This window comes from Calypte anna, chromosome Z (genome assembly GCF_003957555.1).
Source record: "Calypte anna isolate BGI_N300 chromosome Z, bCalAnn1_v1.p, whole genome shotgun sequence".
Lineage (NCBI taxonomy): Eukaryota > Metazoa > Chordata > Aves > Apodiformes > Trochilidae > Calypte > Calypte anna.
Window position 1 is genome coordinate 50,213,859 of NC_044274.1, and position 11,168 is coordinate 50,225,026.

Here is an 11,168-nt window from a genome sequence, read left to right on the forward strand (position 1 = left end):
GGTTGGGGAGGAGAAGACTGGGGGAAAAAGGTTGGGGGGGGGGAAGACTGGAGGGGAGAAGATTGTAGGGGAGAGAAGACTGGGGGGGGAAAGGAAGAGAGGCGAGACGCGCTGCACCTGCTTGGCCCCATCAGCTGCGGAGCCGGGATGCGAATCCAACCCTACCCTTCAGAGGGGAGGGGACGCCCCGGCCATTTTGAGTCGAGTGGAGCGGACCCGTCGAGGGAGCTCACCCCGCCATTTTAGGGGCAACCCCACAGCCCTTCGGCGGTGGGGGAGGTGGCTTGGCCTGGCCTGGCTCCGCCCGTCGCTAGCGGCCAGACCGCGCCCTTCGCCCCCTCCTAGCACAGGTATCAGGTGAAACTGGTCGGGCGTGCGAGAGACAGCGGCGTCTGAAGCGCGGCGGGAAGATGGCTGGGCGCCGCGGGCTGTACCTGCTGCCACTGCTGCTCTGCGCGCTGCTGGGAGCCGCCGCTCTCCCAGGTGAGGGGAGGAGTGCGAGCTGCTGCCGACGGGTCCTAGGACGGGCTTGGCTGGAATGAGCTGGGCACGGCCGAGGCCTCCCAGGGCTCTGCGGGTACCCCTCATCCAGGGCGGTGGTACCTCGGCGGGGAGCGGTGCGGCAGCACGGGTTGGGCTCTAGGCGGGTGAGGCGCGGGACGGAGCCGTGCTGGAGAGCAGGTTTCCGAACCAAGGCTGGGGTGCGCGAAGCCCGGAGTGGTCTAGGCGAACGAGTTCGGAAAACTCGGACCGACGGTTGTGGAGTTGCTGGGACCCGCGGGCAGGGCAGCTCGACGGGCAAGCAGCCGGTCCTCGGAGGGCTTCCAGCGCCCCTCGGAGCCGTGGGACGCGAGGAGCGGGCGGAGAGGGCTGCGGGGCGGCCCTGCGCACAGAGCTGCCTGGCATGCGTAGCCTGGCTTCACCCGCACTGGTGCTGTACCTGGCCTGGTCCTCCGCCAGCCACCCGCATAAAAGCTGCATATAAACATAAAAAGCCTTAAAGACCGTGTTCGCGCGTTGTTTTGGTTTATTTGTTTTGGTTTGTTTTTTGTTATTTTTTTTTTTAAAATTTATTCTTTGTTTTGTTTTTGTTTTGATTTTGTTCCTTTGTTTGGTTTTGTTTAAACTCTTAAAAGCTAGGATTTGATTTTAATTTCGTCTTTGGTAGCTCATAGTTTGCTCATTGAACTTTTCTACTGTTTGGAGAAAAAAAACTAAAGCAAACAAACAACAAAAAAGCCGAAACAACTCAGTTTTTCATATTAATATTTTACTGCCTTAAGTTTCTTCTTTCACCACCTTTTATAGTAAACCTCTTTGTCATATCTACGCATGCCTTTGTACTGTGTACTTCTGTATTTGTTCATCCTGAGCTTATTTGCATAGTAAAAGTATATGCTCAAAGATTTAAGCTAAGCTTTCAGCAGCTCCCATTTTCTCAAAAAAGATACTAAATTGGTGCGAAGTTTGTTGTTCAGAGCTGAGTTTACGGTATTAGGCTGCTCCTAACACCCTGGTTATCTGACTCGGAGGGACAGGGCATCGTTTGGAATCACCAGGAACCACCTGGGTTGAGGGAGTAATTTGTCTAAAAGTTCTAGTTCCGTGTTTGGGCATCTGGAGTAGGGAGATGAAGTGAACTGTAAGTGTGATGCCATCCCAACCAAGAGAGATGCGCTGTAAGTCGGGAGACATGAGTCCGGATGTTTTCAAACAGACATAATATCATTATGGGGTTGTGGTGAATGTGGGCTCCCGATCCAAGCAGCCAGAGTAACCTTAACCTTACTTCTGTTCTGATATAATTACCATGACCTAAGTTACCTAATGCGGTTGCTGTCTCGTTTGTGTCTGCAGGGTAGGCATAATCCTTCGTTTGGTATGCAGTGGCTTGTATCTTCTGGACAAGGTGTTTAAATACCTTTGAAACAAAGTCTTCTATGGTGGGAGGAGAGTACATCTTCCTCACGATGCCAAGGGAGCTCTTCCCGTGGGCAGATCAGCATGTCAACTGCATTCTCTGTCTGTGAGTCAGGCGGGGTGAAACTCGGCTTGGAAAAGCACTCTATTGTAATGGAAAGCTGCAAGCACAGAAAGAGTAATAAAAGGATGTAGAAAATGCACATACCTAACAAAGGATTGGTTGAAGAAGTGTTAACTGCAGAGAGAAACGGGATGCTCTATGCTGGTGCCAGCTGGGCTGACAAAAGCTGCCCAGCACTTTTTGGTCGGGAAATACTTTAAGTTATTGTAAAAGCAAGACTTGTCTTTGAAATTACCCATTTAGATTTATTATGTCTTTCAAAAAATAGAATAACACAAACTTTTTGTCTGTGTTCTGTCACTCTTGAAATACTGAGTCCTGTGTGTGGGTCGCATGTCTGTCAATCCACTTTGTTATAGCTGTTACTCTTTTGTGTCACACTAACACTTTGTGTCACTAACACTAACTAACTTGCTTCTTGGTGAAAGTTTGGTTTTTGTTTGTTTGGTTTGGTTTTGACTTTTTTTTCCACCCAACCTGTAAATATCAATTGCCAATCATTGCTTGATACCTGTTCATGAAACATTAATGAGAACAAAGTGGTAGTATTTGCTTTACCAGTTTTCTACAATAATTTAAGTCTTTGGAACAGAATACAAATAGTATGACTATGATTTGATACAGTTAACTACTTACTGATGAACATTCTCTTAACGTAGCACTGTACGCTGTGCTTTATTAAGGTGTTCTGCTATTTGCTGTTAGCTTACAATAAAAGGTCAGCTTCCAAGCATTTCCAGGATCTCTTCTCAGCCAAGCTATAAACCTGCTTAGCTAAACGTAATTTAAATTATCTGATGTTCTGTAGCTTACAGCTATCTGTAAGCTGTTCTTCAAGCTGGTTTTATGTCCTCTGATATTCACAGCTCATGTTAGGGACCTAGGAATTCGGTATTATATGAGAAAAGCCTGCAGTTTTCAACAGTATTACTAACATAATCATGTGGCTTGAAGATCTAAGAGCAGGTTTTGTATCATTCTGCCGTGTTGCAATTACACCACATAGGCCAAAAATACTGTTTGCCATTCATTTTGTTTAGGACTTGTTTTGTTGTTATAATACAGACTTCAGTCTTTATGCAGTCTACTGCAAAGGTTTGTACATGTCATTGTACTGGCAAAAGGTTTTCTTACACACCTCAGATTTCCAGTGAAAGGTGTCTGTTACTAGAGCTTGTCAAATCCTTGTTAATTTGAGAGGGTAACTTAATTCAAACTCCAAAGAATATCAATAAATGCTGCATTTCTGTACACCTTTTTAGAAGGTCGTGGGGTCTGGACTGCATGCTGATTCTGTACATCTGGCTTTTGCTCTGATAATCTGCGAAGAACAGTTGTGCTAATATTTAGAATCTAGTGGAAAACATGCATACTTGTATATTTACATATCTATTTACATCTACACATCTACATGTGGTAATACTTATATTTTAAAATGTAAGCGTTTTTCATTGTATCAAATGTAACAAAATTAACTGTATCATAACTATTAATTTTTGAGGAGCAAATGGGCCATCCTCCAGTACTGTTCATGTCTTGTGTGCTCAAGAAGACTCCTTTGTAATCCAATTGGGATTTTCTGTGGCTAAAATAATCCACAAATATTGATAGAAATTGAGATAAGGTTAAGAATAGTTATCCCACAGTCAAGTTCTGTGTCTCTTCAGTTTAGCTTGGCAGATGTCAGACATTTTTTAACAAAGGGAGTTCATGGACAGTATCTGCAGATCTAGTTTCACTTAATAGCACAAAAGGATTGTGTTGGGTCTCGAGGGAGTTTTGGGGTCTTCTGGTCTGAGGTATCTGAAATCTGTCCTACAAGACAGAGCAGTCAGCAATGTCTGGCTTGCCCATACAATCTCTAAGTCCCTGTGGCATTCAAAGAGGAAGATCAAAACTTGAAGTGATAATTTTTTTGTTTATGAAGCAACTATAGCTATCAGCTTACCACCTAGCACTTTGAGTAGAAAATGCAGAGATTGTGTGAACACCTTGGGTGTGAATTGGAAGGAGATACCAGAAGACTGGACGTGTTGGCATCTTTGTGCACCACAGTAGTCAGTTCAGATTTCAACTCGGGTGCCACGTAACGTGTATCTTTCCTTGGAGCTAAAAAAACAGTGCATACGTTTTGGTATTGCATTCTGATATTTCAGGTCTAACTCATCTGGGGCTGGCATGCTCTTTTTTAGTGCATACCTGATTTTCATGCCATCTAAAACTGAGGAAACATCTACTGCAGCTTTGCCAGCCTGCTGCAAAGTTTTATGAGTCCCAGCTCCTGGGCAGTCTGGCAATGACATGTGAAAGGATAATAGTGCCCTGAGGTACTAAAGCATTTTCAGTCTTAACTGTTTAGATGATAGGAGCATGCAACAGCCACTTTAACAAGGTATTTTTAATACCACTGGTGGTGTGGAAAAGCATTTTAGTTCATGATACAATCCTGGAATATATAGGTTGTCTTTTGGAGAAAAAACTCAAAGGGTTGAAAACCTTCAAAGTGTTTGAAAATCAGTCATATTTTTTTTCTGTTGACTGTGCCCGCTTTAATTCTTCAGAATAAATTGTGATATGTAGTTTACAAAAGGACAAAAAATCTGTACTTCAGTAACAGCAACTTCTTAATTTTTTTTTCTTTGGTAGAGAGTAGTGGAACTGGCAGTTCAAAAGGAAGAAGCTTTGCTGGCCGGAAAGTTCCAAATGCAAATAATGCCTCAGAAGAGTTCTATGAAGTGGATCAATTTGCAGCAAATGCCCTCACAGGAAAGCTGACTACAGTTTTTCTTCCCATTGTCTATATCATTGTCTTTATCATTGGTTTACCAAGCAATGCTTTGGCCCTCTGGGTGTTTTTTTTCCGAACAAAGAAGAAACATCCAGCTGTGATTTATATGGTTAACTTGGCATTAGCAGATCTTCTTTTTGTTGTCTGGTTCCCGCTGAAGATTGCGTACCATCTAAATGGCAATAATTGGCTATTTGGTGAAGGTCTCTGCAAAGTATTTGTTGGATTTTTCTATGGAAATATGTACTGTTCCATTCTGTTTATAACATGTCTCAGTGTGCAACGATACTGGGTTGTAGTAAACCCCATAGTGCATTCCAGAAAAAAATCTGAAATTGCTTTGGGCATCTCCCTTGCTATCTGGATAGTGATTTTGCTAGGCACCATTCCATTGTATCTTGTTAATCAGACAGTATACATTTCAAACCTTAACATCACTACCTGCCATGATGTGTTGCCTGAAAATGTTTTGGCTCATGACATGTTCAATTATTTCCTCTCACTTGCAATTGGACTCTTCTTAATCCCAGCTCTCCTCACTGCTGTTGCTTATATACTAATGATTAAGACTCTGAATGCTTCCATCTCAGATGTAAGCACTGGGAAGAAACGAAAAAGAGCAATTAAACTCATTATTGCTGTCCTGTCTATGTATCTCATCTGTTTTACACCTAGCAATGTGCTACTTGTTGTGCACTATTTACTCCTCAAAGCCTACAGCCAGAGCTATCTGTATGTGTCATACATAACTGCACTGTGTCTTTCTACTTTGAACAGTTGTATTGATCCATTCATCTATTACTATATTTCAAAAGACTTCAGAGACAATCTTAAAAATGCTCTTCTTTGCCGGAGTGTGCGAACTACAAGGAGAATGCAGGTGTCTCTGTCATCGAACAGGTACCCCAAGAAGTCAAATTCTTACTCTTCAAGCTCAAATGGGACCACTAAATCAACCTACTGAATTTAATCCGAAAAGAAAGGTGAACTTTTATTACTACTCCTAAAAGGGTGTAAGTGACAAGAGAGTCATATTGTATAAAAGTACGAAGAATGAAGAAATAATCTGCTTTTTAATTATCTTTAAACCTGGATTTCAGAACTGTCAGCTGTTTACCCTGTATACAAATGGTAAACAGATAAATCTTCCCACTATACTGGAAAAAAATTGACATTTCTGATGCTCTGCAAAAATACTGCTGACTTTGAGTCATCATTAAAGACATTTTCATTCAATATTGAAGCTGTAAAAAAGCCGTATGCCACTGTAATGTTATATAGTGTTGCTAGTATATTTAATTAGCAGATAAATCTTGTTTTGCTATAACCATAGTGTATTAAACAGCTGAATAGATTGTGTATGTTAACAGGTTGTGTATGTTAACAGATTGTGTATGTTAACAGATTTTGTATGTTAACAGACTCTGTATGTAGGAGCTTGCTCTCTGTACCTGCTTCCATTGAACATTATCTGAAACCATCAAGAGAAAGAAAAGAGAATCCATTTCACCATCTTGCTGTTGGCTGAGCAACATGACTGCTTATTGGCTTTAGTATAATGTAGTTTTATATTATTTTCCAAGTTGTTCCATGTTGTAAATTCTAACAGGCAGAAGACTGTAAGGTTACCCTTTTGAGCTGACAGCTAGCAGCTAGCACTGAGATGTTAGTTGAGGTTATACACTGTTACTTAACACTTTCCCATACATGATCTTAAATGGGGATATATTTAACAAAGTTTTGATTAATAGCTATTTGATTTTTATATAATGTGCCGTGTATTTTTTTGAGATACATAAATAAGATTTTTTTTTTTACAACACATTTTGAGTTGGGTGCTTCCTTTTATCCTTCTACATGCTCTTCAGAATGCTGAGTAGTTAAACTCTCCTGGTTTCAGCTAACAAAGATATTATTCCTAATAGTGAATTAGAAGTCTGACAGCTGTAGCTATAAGTAAAATTTACCTAATGACACATTTCATTATAGTGAAACTGTTCCATTTTCTTATTAGCAGATACCTAAAACCAAACAGTTCAAAACTAGTGGGGAATAATGAGCTATGAACACAGTAACAAGATAGCAAACTTCAGCGCCAGTGGATTTCTAGAATATCTTCAATCCTCTTCCGTTAATCAGAATATTTGTGACAATTTAGGAATAAGAAATCATATGTGATTCTCATCTGAATAGCTGATAGGAATACATTTGGTCATAGAATTTAAATGCCTTTTTAAAACAGTTAGTCTTCAGAGGTTTCACTAAGTTGTGCATTGAACTTGCACCCAAGTGACCTGAGACTAAGGCATAGGTGGGTCTGTACAAACACAAACAAATGCAAAATCTCTCAGTCCCAAAAGTACTCCAAGATAGATGCTATATAGATAGGAAATATGCCATTTCAAATATGTCAGTAAAGCTTATTGTATCAAACTATGTTCACTGGGAGCTGAAAGGTCTTTCTAGTCTAGTTTCTCTTTTTGATAGATTAACATCCTTTTTGCTATTTCTTTGTTATTTTAGTGGTATTGTCTGGGTTTGTGTCTTTGGCAAGGACATATTTCTTTGCACCTGTTGTGTGGCCTGGCAAGAAAGGAGAGAACTGGTACTAAGAATTTCATCAAGCATACACTTGCTCTTCGAATCTGTATCTTCTAGTGCTGCAAGTGTGTCTGCTGCAAGCCAAGTGCAATGAAGAGTAATCTACAGATAGGAGGAACTTCAGTAAGTTTCTTTGTTTATCGTTGAAACAAGAACAAATTGTGAGAAAATTTTCCCATCTGTAGCTGCATTGCAAATCCTCATTCAGAATTTACAATGCAGGTTTAATTTTTTTGCCATGAACAAGTTGATTGTTCACTTGGTTGTATCAATTCCTTGAATTTGCAACCGTGTGCCCGTGCAGTCAGTTAGTATGGGGCAAGAACTTGTAGCCCAGGAGGGTGGAACTTACCCTTTTATGGATTAAACCTTTTATGGGATTGTACCCCCAGGCTGAATTGATTGGTTTAACAGTGGTCATCTTCAGCTAACAATAAATATATTCCTGCACAGTGCTAGCTTTGTAATTCAAATAAGAGATCTTGTATCAAGAGATACAAGAAACTCACCGCATGTGGCTGACTTAAGGTTTGGATGCTACAAAAATAATCAGTACAATATCCATGAAAGCACTGAGGATTTGGAATCTGTGTACTTCATGTGCATGGTGTCATGGTTTCACAAACAGCTTAAGCATGTCCTGCAGCTAAAACAGTAGTCTTTCCCCTACCACTACTGCTTGGTCACAGTTTTTCCTCGTACTGTCACACACATGTGTGACCTTGGGGTGGGCCGGATTTGTCCTGGGTTAAAGTTAAACCAAGAGGAGGGAGGAAAGTTCACTTTTGACTTGGAACAGCATTTGGCTGGTTTGCTGGATGAGCTCAGGATAACAGAAAAGAAGGGGTCAGACTGTGTCTTTCACCAGTACTGGCTGACACTGCAACTACAAGGCAAGTTGAACAGGAGCTGCAGAGCCTCTGCCTAAGCCCCCAAGCAACAAGGAGCAAACCACCTGTGACTGTGGGAATGAGTCCACTGGCTCAGACTGAGGGTCCATCAGGCTCACCCAGGATGAAGCGTTCATCCATGCCTTTGGAGCCAAACAAGACAGCTATAGGTGTCAGACATGTCAGAAAACAGCAGGAGTCCTGCACCAGGCACCTCACCAGCATACCAGCCACATCTTAAGATGTGGCCAGGGAAGTTGGCTGCTTTGCACCACATGCAACAATGCTCTGCTATGTTACTGATAAAATGTGCTCTGAAGTTAAGGAAAAGGAGGCATATGTAGATGGGGAGCTAAGCTCATTGGCATCTGTGAGGAAAGCTGCTGCTTTACAAGCATGTACTTTGGAGGCAGTAAAAATAGTGCAGGCACATATCTATGTCTTCCATAGTACTCTTTCCAATATCCATTTGTTTCAGCATGAGGCGGGGTTTCCTTTAGTCTGATTTAGATGGTACCATCAGTAATACCTTTTGGGTGAAAAATCAACCTCATTTTATTTGTTTTGGGCAAGGATCCTCTCCTTATTTGATGAGCCCTGGTTCTTAAGGAGAAGGGGATGTGAACAAGTCTCTAACTGTCTTGTTTATCCACTTGGTTTGTAGGCCAGTATTATTTTCCCTCTTTCTCAGCTGCTTTCTGTGTTTAGCAATCCTAGCCAATTCAGTCATAATCTTATTTCTCTGAGCCTTTTCAATTCCCATACACAGTGACCAAGCTACACACAGTAGTTACGCCATGGAGCGATGACTTCTGTTTTGCTCCTTGTTACTTTCCCAGTATCTCCTAACATTCAAAATTCTTTTCTCTCCTGCTTCTGAGCACTGACGTGATGTTTTCTGACAGCTGCTTTTAACTCTATCTCTCCCCTATGTGGTTACAGTTATTTTGCAAACCATAGTTCTGTATGTCAAGATAAGATGCTTTTCCCTCACGTATCTCACTTTACAGTTATTTATACTCCATTCATCCACTGTCAGTCTTACAAGGCTCTTGTGCAATTCTTTGTAGCCTGCCTAAGTCCTTACTGTCTTGATTGACTTTGTGTTATCAGCAAAGTCTTGTTCCTCAAGACTACTCAACCATTTCCAACCATATATGAGTATGCCAAACAGTACAAGTCCAGCACTGCACTGGTGAGTAACTAGCACGGTAAAAAATGACCATTTTTCTGCTACCTCGTGTTTCTTGTCACCAGTTATTTCTCCATAAGAGGACTTCTCTTATTTGATGGTTGCCTAGGTTTTTGGTTTGTTTTTTTTGTTTGTTTGTTTTTTTTTAAGCCTTTGACAATAAATTTGGTCAAAAGCCTTTTGGGAATTGAGCTAGCCTGGATCTGCTGGATTGCACTTATCTCCATGTGCATCTGGTTTTTTCCAAGAACTCTACAAGGATATTAAGCCCAGACTTCTCTTCACCACAAAACCTGTGATGGCTTTTCCCAGAAATATCCAGAGGTTCCTAAGTGATGTCCCTTCTTAGAGTCTTCATGACTTGCTTGGTGTAGAAACTGGGCTCACAGGGCCAAATTTCACTGGATTTCTCAGGACTTTATTTTAACTACTTATTACAGTGTCATCTCCCTTGATACAAGTATGATTTGGCAAGAGCTAATACAATTCTGCCACAAATTCAGCTATTTTGTCCCTGAATTTTCTCAGAACTCCTCCATGAATACCATCCAGGTCCACAAAATTTAGCATTCATTTTTTCTGACTAACTGTGGTGTGAAGACATGGAGTAGTCCTAGGATTCAAGCAGTGTGATGTCTGCCTCCCATAGCAGCTCTTTCAGATTCATGCTTTGTTATGGGTGTGTTTGATCTGTCATGGGTGCTTTGAACGTTATTAATAAGCAGCAACAATGTTAAATTCATCAAGAACACAGTAGTCATGGTCATTTTGATTAAAAACCAGACAGGACAGTATGTGTTACCTGCATTTTTTGGGGGGAAGGATAACCTCCCATAGGCTTGCAGATGAATATTCTCCAAGCATTGTTTGCTGGCAGGACCAGTACAACAGGCTGACTCCATAGTCAGCTCCTTGTCATCTAGGCCAAAGGAGGAGAAGATGCTTCTGATAATGGAAAAATATAATGAAGTTGATAATGAAGGATGCACTGATTGCTGTGCAGAGGCACTGTGACTACTCCTTTGGATCCATCAGGACTTACTTCTCCAGTGCTAGCTGGTGTGACTTGAGCTTTACAGTCATTAAAGCTGCAGCCAGCTTTGCTGATGTTCCTGCTCTTGAGTGGCCAGAGGAAGGAGGGAAGACACATCTATTCCATGCACGATACTGGAGGCAAGTGGGTAATGGAGGTAAGTGGGTTCATAGCTGTGCTGGGTTTGCTTGTATGGTGCAAAAAACAAAAAAGAGCTTGGGGCTGCCAAGGTCTGTGTGGTCTACGCCTGTCATGACTGAGCTAAGATGTTAGCAAGTCTCCAGTACCTACACTTCAGTACAGAGGCTGCATTCCCAAATGAAAAGATAATTAAAATCTGATTCTGTCTCTGGGACAGATGTGTCCACTTCAGTCTTTATGGGTACCCTGCTTCCTGCTCACATATGCTGCCAGCTGTTGAATGCTGGGCACTACTTACGTTGGCTTAACACTCCCCCCCTGGATATTGTGTTTTGCTGCAGCACAGAGCAGCCACAGGAGAGAACCAGTGTGACTTCTGTTTGCCAGAACTATGTGAGCAAGAGCCCTCATGTACTTTTAACCCAGAAGCTCCATGGTCTGTTCTCCATGGAATTATTGTACTGATTGTGAAGCACAGT

General features: G+C 41.8%; 1 protein-coding gene across 1 annotated transcript; it reads left to right on the forward strand.

Moving 5' to 3' along the window:
- The first annotated feature begins 290 nt into the window (after positions 1–290).
- F2RL1 (F2R like trypsin receptor 1) lies at positions 291–6,590 on the forward strand. Its single transcript, XM_030467490.1, has 2 exons — positions 291–483; positions 4,691–6,590. The coding sequence occupies exons 1-2, from the start codon at positions 411–413 to the stop codon at positions 5,794–5,796; spliced, it is 1,179 nt and encodes a 392-aa protein (XP_030323350.1). The 5' UTR covers positions 291–410; the 3' UTR covers positions 5,797–6,590.
- Positions 6,591–11,168: the final 4,578 nt, after the last annotated feature.